The sequence below is a fragment of the Heloderma suspectum genome, chromosome 16, assembly GCF_057233095.1.
Source record: "Heloderma suspectum isolate Gila_16-S chromosome 16, 16-S_ref, whole genome shotgun sequence".
In the NCBI taxonomy this organism is placed as follows: domain Eukaryota; kingdom Metazoa; phylum Chordata; class Lepidosauria; order Squamata; family Helodermatidae; genus Heloderma; species Heloderma suspectum.
Window position 1 is genome coordinate 6,784,283 of NC_139473.1, and position 12,817 is coordinate 6,797,099.

General features: G+C 43.8%; 1 protein-coding gene across 12 annotated transcripts in view; it reads right to left on the reverse strand.

Annotated features, from left to right (window-relative positions):
* BCAS3 (BCAS3 microtubule associated cell migration factor) overlaps nt 1–12,817 on the reverse strand; it is a 583,990-nt gene that overhangs the window by 464,350 nt on the left and 106,823 nt on the right. For all 12 annotated transcript variants that reach the window (XM_084823239.1, XM_084823238.1, XM_084823242.1 and 9 more), the window contains one exon: nt 11,429–11,599. In XM_084823239.1, the coding sequence (XP_084679365.1) occupies nt 11,429–11,599 (171 nt within the window). The remainder of the gene's footprint in view (nt 1–11,428; nt 11,600–12,817) is intronic.

Below are 12,817 nucleotides of genomic sequence, written 5' to 3' on the forward strand. Positions count from 1 at the left end.
GCATTGCTCGCAAAGCATCTAGCTCATGCTGTCCACTTTTTCCATGTTCCTGTTTGTAATCTGGGACTGGGGAGAAAATAATTTGGTTCGCATTTTAAAACAAACTTACCAAATTCTGCACTTTCTAACCAATACACGAACTGAAACTCAGTTACCCTTCGAAATTCATCCTCTTCCAAATTTGCAATGGAGTGGTCCAATCAAAAAATGATTGCCAAAAAGGGCGTATATTAGGAAAGCAACGTTCCAAACTGCACTATATTAGGCAAAGTCCTTGCAACCACATGTATATTAGGCAAAATTCCAGACAAAAAGGCGTGCATTAGGAGAAATGCTCACAAAAATACATATGAAGTTTCATGAAAACTTAAAAAAAAATGAATAAGCAACATTTGGGATGAACCAAATTTAAGACTGGAAAAATAAGAAACTGAGAGAAACTGACAGATTTGTCCATCCCTACTTGTAATGTACATTCTATCATCTATCTATCTACCTACCTACCTAAAATTACTTCTAGTCTGTTTTTGAGGGTAGAACCCTCCCAAGGCAACATACAAGAGAAAAACCACATGTACAATTTTTAAAAATCCATAAAAGATGTTGCAATGAAATCCATCAAAGCAGAGATTGCCAATTAGCAATAAAAACCAATGGCCCCAACTTAAGGGAAGGCCAACGAAAGCAGGTGGGGGTCTTGAGAGCTTTCCTGAAGACCTGTAAAGAATGGGTCTGCCAGGCCGTTTCTATAGAACTCTTCCAGAGTTCACTGGAATTCGGGCAGCCAGACCCAAGCATCTCACCCGGTGCGCCAGCCCAAGAGAAGAGGGGGCCTGCAGTAAACTGCACACAGGCACCACCAATGCAGCTGGTCGCACAGTGGAACTGCAGCAATCGATTCAGCAGCTGCTGGGCGGCACAAGGGGGTCATGGAAGGGCGTCATCTGGCTCAGCTTCTTGGTGTGAGCAAGCCAATTTTATTTTATTTATTTTTACACCAGCCAATAACCCAAGTTCTCTGGTTAGTGTATGCATTTTAGTGGTTTCACTGGTATCATCTGTTGTTCTTTATTGAATTTTATCAGTAACCTTTGTTTTTCTTCAACTTTTCATGAATTTACTGAATTCTGTTGTGTCTGTGTTGTATAGTTTTTATCTTGTATGCTGCCTTGGGTGGGTTTTTACTCCTAAAAGGCAGCCTAAAAATAATTGTGAATTAATAAGTAGCGTGAGCATGGAGCTGCCCACAGTTTGTGCATGTCCACTGCCCTGTTTTACCTCCCCCAGGGTGCCTATTGCAGTGCTTCCTCAACCTGGTGCCCTGCAAATGTGCTGGACTACAACTCCCAGCATGCTGCAGGGCACCAGGTTGGAGAAGCCTGGCCCATTAGAGGTGAATGGCCTCCTACCTTGAATGAATCATAGAATCATAGAATAGCAGGGTTGGAAGGGGCCTATAAGACCATCAACCCCCAATGTACTAAAGGCAGGCCAGGATCTACTGGTAGATCACTGGGTGCATTGCCACAGATGTTCAAGGGTTTCTGTCTCCCAATTGTTACCAACAGCAACAACAAAAAAGGCCTTTCCCCCTTTCTAAATTAGGCTGATGAAAAAAAAAACCTAGGGGCGAGTGGTGGGGGGAGGATGAAGAGCGGATTTGTGTGTAAAAGAGCTGTGAGCTCCGGTTTTGCACTAAAAACAAACTCCTGGGCTGAGCATGGGCTCAGAGGAACACTGTTGTTAATTCTAATATTTATTACTATTCATATAGAGCCATGCATGTATACACAACTGTGTACATCTGCATCGTCCCAAGCCACTATTCTCCCCCCAGCTCCTCTTGGTCAATCTTGGGATTCGAGTATACAACAAAGTAGACCCTCCAAACCTGAGGTCTAACCACGTTTGATATACTGCACAGAGGATATTTGATTGGGCAATGATATAACAGTAGATGGTTTTCTGATCTGTCTGATTTTATTTGATTGTAATGCCTCATTTGTAGATAGCAATGTCTGATCTTTTCTTATCCCATGCTGGAGGAGGATTTGGGCTTTCTTGTTTTTCGATGCTTAAAGAACAACAGAAGGCAGACTAAACAATTTAGGAACGAATGCAGGAATTCAAATGTTCTGTGAACCCTTGTAATCACAGCAACATCTTCAACCAGATCCATCCATCCAAAATGTGTATTCTTTTGATATTCTTCACCACCGGAGTTACAACAGTTACAGATTAATTCCATGTGAAGATTCCATGTGCATTGCTGACACTGTTGGTTTTAAGAACATCAGAAGAGCCGTGCTGGATCAGACCAAGGGTCCATCTAGTCCAGCATTCTGTTCACACACTGGCCAACCAGCTGTCGACCGGGAACCCACACGCAGGGCATGAGCGCAACAGCACTCTCTCAGCCATGTTCCCCAGCAACTGGTGTACACAGCCTCACTGCCTCTGGTACTGGAGGTAGCACATTTTCAAACTCTAGTAGTATGCAGACATATTCCTGAAGGCGAAATGTGTTTATGGATCAACTAGAAAAATGAAACATGAACAGACAAGATAGAGAGTGACTCCCCTAGTTCTCAGAGTTAAATGATGCCCTTTAAATGTTGCAGGAGCACCATAGGAAACCCTTCTCCATGAATTCAGCCCATCATGTTAGTGTAACGTTTGAAAAACCACAAACACATTTATGAAGCCATCATGAAGGTCTCTCTGAGGGAATTAACATCCTTCATCCTGGTGAGGCAACAATTTTATGGTAAAGACCTGTGTGGATTAACCATTACACTGGCACCATGGAGGAGAGTGCCACCACACACACCACTAACTTAATTAATGGAAACTAAGTCAGGCCAAACTATAATGGATTATTTATTTATTTATTATTTATTTTATTTATTAAATTTCTTAATCACCCATCTGGCCGGTCACCTGGCCACTCTGGGTGATGTACAAGAGTACAGTCTAAAATAAACAATAAAACATCATATTTCTAAAAATACTCTAACCCACCTCAAATGCCTGCCTGAACAACCACATTTTCAATGCATGGCAGAAGCTCATTGAAGAGGGGGCATGGCGGAGTTCCCTAGGGAGGGAGTTCCACAGAGTGGGGGCCACCACAGAGAAGGTCCTTGCCCTCACCAGCCTAGCTGTCCTGGCTGATGGGACAGAAAGAAGGCCATCCGAGGCTGATCTTGTTGAGCGGCTTGTCTGGTGTTGCTGGAGGTGCTCCTTGAGATAAGCTGGGCCGGAACCGTATAGGGTTTTAAAGGTCAAAACCAACACCTTGAATTTGGCCCGGAAAATAACTGGTAGCCAGTGCAACGTATTACGACAGAAGTTTTCTGGGCAATATATAATGGTCACTTTGATAGAACTATTTAATCTGTTTACTTATTCATTCATTTATTTAATTTCTATACCACATAATAGCTGAAGCTCTCTGGGCAGTTCACAAAAATTTAAACCAAAAAGCACAGGATAAAGCAATATAAAGTATGAAAACATTAAAACCACAATATAACAATACAACCAGAATAAAACCTCGTAGCAATGCAGAGATTTAAAATACAGATTTAAAACACCAAAGCTAAAAGACCAGGAAGCAGAAATGCTAAAATACTGGGAGAATAAAATGGTCTTCACCTGGCGCCAGAAGGAATACAACGTAGGTGTCAGGCGAACCTCTCATTCCACAGCTGGGGGGCCACAGCAGAAAAGCAGCAGAAATTTGTTCAGTGATAATAAGTGTCTCTTGATTAAACTAGTAGTGTAATTCATATGGCTGATAGGGAAAGGTGTCCTATCACATTTCCCCCACACTTTACTTGATCGTTCTGGGCTTAAGTGTTGTTGTTGTTGTTGTTTTTAAAACGCCAAAAAAGGCATCTACCCCAGCCTAAGAGCCAAAGTACTGTCAGCTTTTAATTTTTTAAGATGTGCAAGAGCAACAAAGAAGGGGCCAGAAAAAGAAAGAAAAACAAGGAGCACCCCAAAACGTTATAGCTGAGGTCAAACATCAGTGGAAAAAAGGCTAAATGTGATAAATCGGCAACATTAACTGCTGCTCTCCTTTTAATAGAATCCAGCATAAACTCGGAGCAGCCCTTGGCTTGGCCCGAGCCATTAATCTGCGACAAAAATGTCTTCTTGACAAAAAACAGAGCCCCTTTAATAAAAGTTAAGGCAGACGGTATTAGGTTCGGAGGGAATCCTGTTGCTTTTTTATATAAAGAGAATTCTTCCATAATGCGCAGATAAAAAGAGAGAGAGATGGGGAGGAAGTCAACGCCAAGGGTAGCAGACCGCGTTATCATCTGTGAAAAAAGCGTTTTGCTGTAAATAAACACTGGCGACAACAGCCAATGAAAGTCTACATGGTAGGTTCAAGTTTTATTGGTGGAAGGTCATTTATTTGTTAAGCTCTTGGCCTGGGGCCCAAGGGTGGCTTTTCTCATAGATTCTTGATACTCGATAAGCATCTTTCGTTGGCTGCATTTTTTTTAATCAATCCTTAACCAAATGGAAATTAACTTTGGACGTTGCTTCAATCTACCCTTCCCCGCGCCCCACCAACTGTCTGTCTTCAACACAGCAAAACGTTAATAAAGAACAGAGGGGGAAAGTTACACAGAGAGCATCAAGACCCTGATCCAAGCAGCCCCCTGTAGGTACTACAGCTATTTCAGCAGTGGAGCCGTTGCACTGAATTGCAAGCTGCTTTAAACAAGCAAACAAAAAACCTCCAAAAACTTTGGTGGGCTTTGAAGAAGAACCTGCAATGTTGATGCATGGGATTGCTCCCAGCTCAAAAAGAAATCGGCTGCATTTTTAAAAATTCAGATTTAGTGTAAGAAGTTATGGCGTGCACTGCTTTTGCACCAGATTCAATGGACCAGATCCAGTGGAACCAACCCCAGGAGAATCAGCATGCCTTTGGGCTGGCCAGGCCTGATATAAATACAAGGAGCTTGGTCTTTTGGACAAAAAATAATAATTTTATTTTATTCATTACTTTTCTATACCACCTGATAGTCAAAGCTCTCTGGGCAGTTTGCAAAATTTAAAAACCTAAAAAACAGAAGAGTGTCATCTTCCTGTGGCACATCGTGTCCCATTTCCAGTATGTATGTATGTATGTATGTATGTATTTATTTATTTGACTTTCCACCAAAAATAGCACTCAAGGAAGCTTACAATCACTAATAAAAATTGATAAAAACAATAATAAAACACATACATAAACACAATTAATAACACAACAATAGCAGAGCAAAAAAAGCCTCCAACCCAAGAGACCCGCTTGCACACCAAAGACCGGCTTGAACGAAGTGGTCTTTGCCTGCCAGTGGAAGGACAGCAGAGAGGGAGTGAACCTAGCTTCCCTCAGCAGAGAGTTCCACAGCCAGGGGGCAGCCACCAAGAAGACCCTCTTTTGTGTAGCCAAAATGCTCCATTCTGGGTTCAGCTATAGCTCATGCCTCTGGCTTTACCTTCGGCCATTGACCTTGGGTGGGAGAATATACACTCCAGGTCAGCATTTGAGTCCCATGAACAAGACCTTAGTCAGTGGGTGTGTATTCATGGATCACCTTGTTGGGGGCGAGAGAGAGAGAGAGATCACACATACTCACACTATACGTGTGTGTGTGAGTATGTGTGCATGTGCGTGTGCATGTTACCGGGCATTCTTCATCAGCTACAGCAGGATTAGCATCAAGCTCAACATTGCAAACTTTTGACAAAGATTGCTATTTTGGACCAACTCTGGGTGGTCCCACCCAATGAATTAATTAAGTCAAAATCAAAAGGTCAAAAGAAAACATAACTCCAGCCACTAAAAGTTTATGTGTTTAATTTCAATTAGGGGGAAGGAACGGGGCGGTGGGGAGAAGAGGAGGAAATCTGTGTATCTTTATTTTTACTCATTTCAACTAATTAATGGCTCCAAAGAAACGGCCATTACATCTAACTGCAAAGTTTGCTAACACTTCATTAAAAGGATGTTTAAACAAGCTCACAAACCTTGTTAATGCATTCGGGTTGACCACAGAGTTGTTTGGGCTTCTCAGTAATTATTTTTATTCAGCTTCAAATATGAACACAACAGCCAAGTCCAATAACTCAACATTTTTTAAAAAAATGATGCTACAGTTCTGTTTCAAAAACTAACACTGTTTGGGGTGGATACTTTAAAAAAAAATAGAATTACTATGTTAAAAGCTACCACTTGCAAAATTTCATCACCGCCACAAAAATATCTGTGTTCATCAAGTTTACTCAAATACTCTCCTTTAAACAGATTTGAGACCCCGTGAAGTAAAAGTTAAATGTTATTCTTCCATATATACCCCACACTCTCTAAGTAAACTTTTCTGGGTGAACGAGTAAGGAGACCTGGGATCAAATCTCATGTCTGCACAGACATTTTCTGAATGACCTTGAACCAATCTCTCTCACTCTATCTCCCCCAACTTACCTCTCTAGGATTGGGGTGAGAATAAGATGGGGTAACTCAGTGATCTCCTCTCTGATCTGAAACACAACCCAAGAACATTCAGCTCACAGCTCATGTTCTTAACTGCTACGCGCAATGGGCCAGGGGGCCTCAAACTAAGGACTCTGGCAAAACGGCCCAGGCATCTGACTCCCTGTGCCACTGGGGCAGCATTCAGTCAGGGGGCGTCATCTATGCTGTGCTGTAGCACCACCCCTGCCATGGCCAGAGATGGTACAGCTGCTCTTCAATCCAGCCAGATCAGGTGGCCTGAGGAACCAACAGGAGCCTGGCTGGCTGTATATAACTGTTTCCCCAGGCTTGACTTCTCCATTGGACCAATTCATCTCAGTGACTATCCACACAGACTCCATTGTCTCGCCTTCCTTGCCTGCTTGTTCCAGAACCTGATCACCAGCCTGCCTTCAACCAAGCTCTCCGGCCTTGGTCCCTTTAGATCTTTGCCTGCCTGCTCCAGACCCTATGCCTGGCCCATCTGAGGTCATGTCATTGCCTTTGACTCTGCTGGGCCAGGCAGATGGAGACCTGGGCAACCAAGGAAACAGGACTGTAGGAGTAAGATCTTTCCCTTCTGTGGAAATCATGTTGCAAAATTCTGGAGGCCCACCCTCACCACTGGAAAAATATTAAATTGTTAATTCCAGCGGTATTTCTAAATCCCAAGGCCCCAGAAGTACAATGGCCTGCATGTTATTTCTGGCTTGCGATGATCCAAGAACAGAGTGTGCACCTCTGTCTGTAGTTATTCGGTATTATTTCAGGGGCTTCAGACATAAAAGGAATCCTCAACATAGCAATAACGTCTTATTTATATTTTAGCATGTACATGAATAACCCAAACACCATCGTTTTTACACTCTCACTCAGTCACTCACACTCACACGGAGCACAAAAAAGCCCAAAGTTTTTCATAGTGTCCATTAAGCAGGCCAACTCACGATTACTATGAAGATCAGAAGCCAAGTTCATTAAAGACAAAAGTCCTCTAAATCATATATAAGGCAACTTAAAAACCTAAGATAAATCATTTTATTACTAAAGCTATTGCAGGAGGAGTCTGGGAGCAGACACTGAACGTCAGAAATAATGACTGCATTAAAAAAGGCTTCATGAGAAATTTATGAAGTAGAATTTCTTTCTGACTCCCCCACCCGCGACATTATAGGAAAAGCCGAGAGAATATTTTCCAGGAAAGAATAATAAACCCTGAATGGACCAACAACCTTATTCTAAGAGAACTGAACCTTGTAAAACTGAAATAAAATAGTTGGGGTTCCCCCCTCCCCTTTCGGGTTCCATGTTATTTTACATTTAACACAGTAGGTCCTCAGAGGTCAAATGAGTCAAGTATTTCTTTGAACCAATTCTTCAGAAACACGCTCAAAACATACTGAAATCTGGAAAATCAATTATTACTTGAGGAAAATGTGGGGAAAGAGGATTATCAGCACAGTGAAATTATACACAGTATAGTGCAGCTAGCACAGTTTAACTGTGAGCCAGTGTGGTGTAGTGGTTAGAGCAGGAGTGGGCAACTGGTGGTCCTCCAGATGCTTTGGTCTACAAATCCCATCATCCCTCACCACTGGTTATGGTGGCTAGGGCTGATGGGAACTGTAGGCCAAGACATCTGGAGGACCACCAGTTGATTACCCCTGGGTTAGAGTACTGGATTAGGACTGGGAAGATCTGGGTTCAGATCTTCCCTCAGCCGCGAAGCTCACTGGGTGATCACTATCTCTCTTGCTTAACCCCCTTCACCAGGGCCGGCACTACCATTAGGCAGAGTGAGGTGGCCACTTCACGTGGCAGTTCATGGGTGTCAGGGCGGTGGGAGTGGTGGTGAAGTTCTGGATGACAGAGCTGTATGTACGTCACACAGCCTGCCCTGCCCTGCCCTGCCCTGCCCTGCCTAAGCTAGCAGGCAGCACTTAAGTGTGGCAAAGGCAGCTGGCACCGAAGTAAAATTTGATTGCCAGTCGGCTTGGTTTCTGTACATCAGGAGAGCAGAACCTCTTCCAGCCCCAGGGCCGAACTCTATTTCCAAGAAGGTCTTGGGGGCTGCATTTCAGGGGTGGGCGGGGCCAAAGGCAAAAAAGGTGGGGAGAAAGTACAAAAATACTTGCATATTTTAGCTTAAACTCCTTACTGCTAGTAATGGAGCCTTACGAGAGGCATTTCAACCTTTTAGAATGGGGGCAAAATTGCATAAAAGCCGGGAAACTACCGAACAATCGGTGGCTGGGGGAAAGGGGGTGGAGCCAGGGGAAGGGGGCGTGTTTGTTGGTAATTCTAAAAAAGCTAAGCCCAGGGTGGGGAACGTGTGGCCCTCCAGATGATGTTGGACTGCCACTCCCATCATGTCACATTAGCTATCCTGGCTAGGGCTGATGGGACTTGCAGTCTGCAGGCCCTCACCTGGAAAGCCACATGCCCCTGTTCCTGGGTTAAACGCTTGGGTGAGCAACTTGAAGCTTGTTTCTTTTGGTTGTCTATTTCAACTGAATTATAAATGTAAGCTCACTCAAGAACTTTGGTTAGTAAGCAGGGCATAACTATATAAATAAATAAGATAAAAAATATAAATAAGCTCTATCTCAACAGTGGCCATTAAGCACGGGGTTGTCAACTGGCCACTCGCATGGCTGCCCTGTGACAAGTAAGGACTGCTCCCAGGTGAACAGGAAGTAAAGCTTTAGAAAAGCTGGTTCCTTGAGGCCACAGATGACTAACATGGGTGTGTGGGGGGCTAGTCCCTTGTCAAGTCATTGGGGAGACTGTCGTAGTCTCGCAGATTAGAGGCCAAACAGCGACCTCAGCCATACTCTTCTTTTGTGATTCGCAAAATTCACTGCACATCTACTGATTCATGTGCAATTAAGAAAAGGTCACAGGCTGTCAAGTTCAAAGAGTCATTTCTGAACAGCTGGACTGTGGAACAGGTATCCTGAGGGTAAATACCTATGTTTCCATGGCCCCTTGTTTACTTAGGTCCCCATGGCCCTTTGTTTACTTAGGTTCCCGTGGCTCCCATTTACCAGGGACAGTCTTGATTTTTTTCCCCTCTCCCTGATAAACACTATCCCTATTTTGTCCTCATGTTGACTTTGGGGGAGATTTTTGGGATGCCATACACACACACACACACACACATGTACATACATATCACAGGCAGTAGAGGTTTCAGTTCCCCCATGATCCCAGCGCACGCTCACATAAATGCACGCATGCTAAGGCACCATGTTGCACCCAGCATGCTATTGCACCTGCTGCAGCCGATGCAGCTCATTTCAAAGTGTGCTAACATACTATGGGATGACCACCCTTTCCTTGTTCATCTGGAAAACAAACATCCTCTTGGCTATTGCAAAGAAAACAGAATCTAGTGTACACCAGGCAATGCATAGAATTGGGGAGGAGAGGGGAATTTTCATGCAGTGATTTTTGGTGTGAGAAATAAAAGCATTACAAGTACATCAGTGTTTCCCTATTTTTGTCTGGAAAGTGTTGGAGGAGATGCAGATTCTCAAGGTCACTGACCAGTTACTCCTTCATCCACTCTCACGGTCACTCCTGGGATGGCTGAAGCTTGGTAAAGGGGCCTTCTAGAAGGCATCTCTCTCTCTCCCCCCCCAACAGTAGCTCTGGGCCCTCAGATCCCACTCCATTACAGAGTAATCGCTGCAATCAGACCATACCCACATCACCGGTGGTCACCCCAAATCAACATCAATGTCAGGCAAGTACAAGAGAGATGCAGGGTGACACTTCACACTTGGCGTTGTCAGAGATGTCACTTCGGCAAGCCCTCTTCAGCTGCACACAAGCTGGCTTTGATTCATTCCCAATTAGCACATCCGGTTCAATAAATCCATTCCACCCACAAATACGCTTAGCTCCCACCAAAAACAAAACAAAAAACAGGGCTATATTTTTCCAGATTTTTTGTACTCAGTCGTCTAATAAGCCTTTGGTTCAGGGTGGAACTAAACATGGCAGTCAATCAAGGGCTGCTGCCGAAAATGGCAGCCCCGTGCCAATTTTCCCACCCTTTCCCCATTTGGGAAGACACTCGTGTCATTGCTTTGCCCTGCCAGCGGGAGCCACTGATGTGATGTGATGTGAGAATGTGAGCTGGTACCATCTGATGACACCACAGTGAAGATGAGTCTACCTAAACATTCTGGGGAGAGGGAAGAGAACTCAACACAGTTGTTTTTGGTGGTAGCTCCATGTCAAGCATTTTATCTAGTTCAGCCTTCCGTGTAGTGGTTCTCAAAGTATGTTCTGAGGAAGACAAGGCTCCCTCGGACACTTATCCGGGCTTTCTCACTAAGAGGAGCTGTAGTAGCAGTCAAGTTACTCTGAAAAAGAGGTTGTCCACCACTACCCATCTCCCCTTGTGAGGGGCATTGCAGAGCATTCCCCAAAAGCCAGTTTGCCTGGCACACTTCATAACCTTGGTACCCCGTTAAGTCTTTGCAGATACTCAGGTTCCAGGGAGGCAAATCACTGAGGAAAAGATTCTCTAAGGATTAAAGAAGTTTCAATACAATTGGGTTTAGTGCAAATTTAAGACTCAGACCTGGTTTGCATGTTAACAGCAACCCAGAGTATGGATCGTCACTGAATCATGGATTGTTGTTACATGAGAACCCTACACTATGGTTTAACTATGGGTTGTTAACCATGAACACCCCAGGAACATAACCCACGGTTTGTTGTTGGGTTGTGAACTCCGGTTTGTTAATGGTTAACAAGCCATAGTTGAACCATAGCGCAGGGTTCGCACGTAACGACAACCCATGATTCAACAACCCATTCTCTGGGCTTTCGTGAAGTGCGAACCAGGTCATAAGCTGTTCTTTCCTTTTTTAACTCATCTGAAAATGTTCTTACCTGCCCTTCTCCAACTGTCTCAGTATCGATAACCGTGACAATTCCAGGTACCAAGGGACTGCGCCTGGCATTGCTGTGAGCCAAGATCTCTTCTTCTGTTGCTCCTGATGGCAGAGTGCCCGTTAGCTGCGTCACAACTTTCCCGACCATGGTGAGCCCCGTTTTTATTGTCTATTTCAAAAAAGGACAGCCAACACAAAACTCATTGTTACCATTGCGCTTGACTTGCCCATACAAGTTACACAGATACTTAAGAGTCATGGTAAAACCCTTTACACTCCCACACTGTGTTTCTTTTAAAACGCTGAAACTGAACGAGGAGGAGGGGCACAGAGAAACAAATATAAAAATACAAACGGGGCACAAAAATGCAAAACAAGATCATAATTCATATACAGATCAAGGGTACGATGAAACATATATACTTGTATTGTTAAAAAAAAAAGTGTGGGGGTTTCTAGCTAGCATCTAGAACCATGTGCAATATGAAGGTTCCTAATATTTGTAACAGGACTGATGCATCCCAAACTTCACACTGCCAGCAAATTGCAGAGGCCAATGTTGTAAATACGTATTTGCTTATGCACCTGAAAGGTGCGTTGGAGGCCTCAGCACACATTGTCCCATGGTATCTCACTTATTTATTTCTTTAAAAATTTCTTGGCCACCTTTCAGGGCAGAAGCCCTCCCAAGGTGGCTTACAGCAATAAAAGACATAAAAATACATAAAACTGTTAAAATATTAAAAGCGATAAAAACAGAAACACAATAAAACAGCAATAAAAACAACAATAAAAACAACAATAAAACCAGACAATAAAACCAGCAACAACAATGGCAATAACAGCAACAACTGTGGTTGGCTAAGTCCTACCTCCATGCCATGATATTCCCAGTTAGAGCCCTGAATTCCCCGAGAAAAAGGACATAGACTGCATGCTCCCAATTATTACTATTTACTTGGGGGCCCTATTTGTTTGGATCTCTGACCCTGGTAAAACAGTGTCCCTATTTTGTGCAGCCTGCACCAATATGAGCCTGCCCAGGCCCTAAAATCAGCCTAAAATCGGCTTCTTATGGACCTGTTGCCAGGAAATGTTAGATTGGTGGGCACTCAAGACAGGGTCTTTTCAGTGGCAGCCCCATGCCTTTGCAATTCCATTTCTAGACAGGCACGCACAGCCCCTGCGTTGATGACTTTTAAATGGGCATTGAAGACTTCTTGGCTGGGTTCAGACATCACAGTAAGCCAGAATTTTTTTAAAAAAATTGCTAGTACCTAATCACTCCTGGTTGACACCTCCTGCAAGAAAGAATGGCTAAACAAGCCAGGGACCCTCTACCCCTGGCTTGGTTAGCATGACATCCGAACCAGGAACTCTGGCTTGT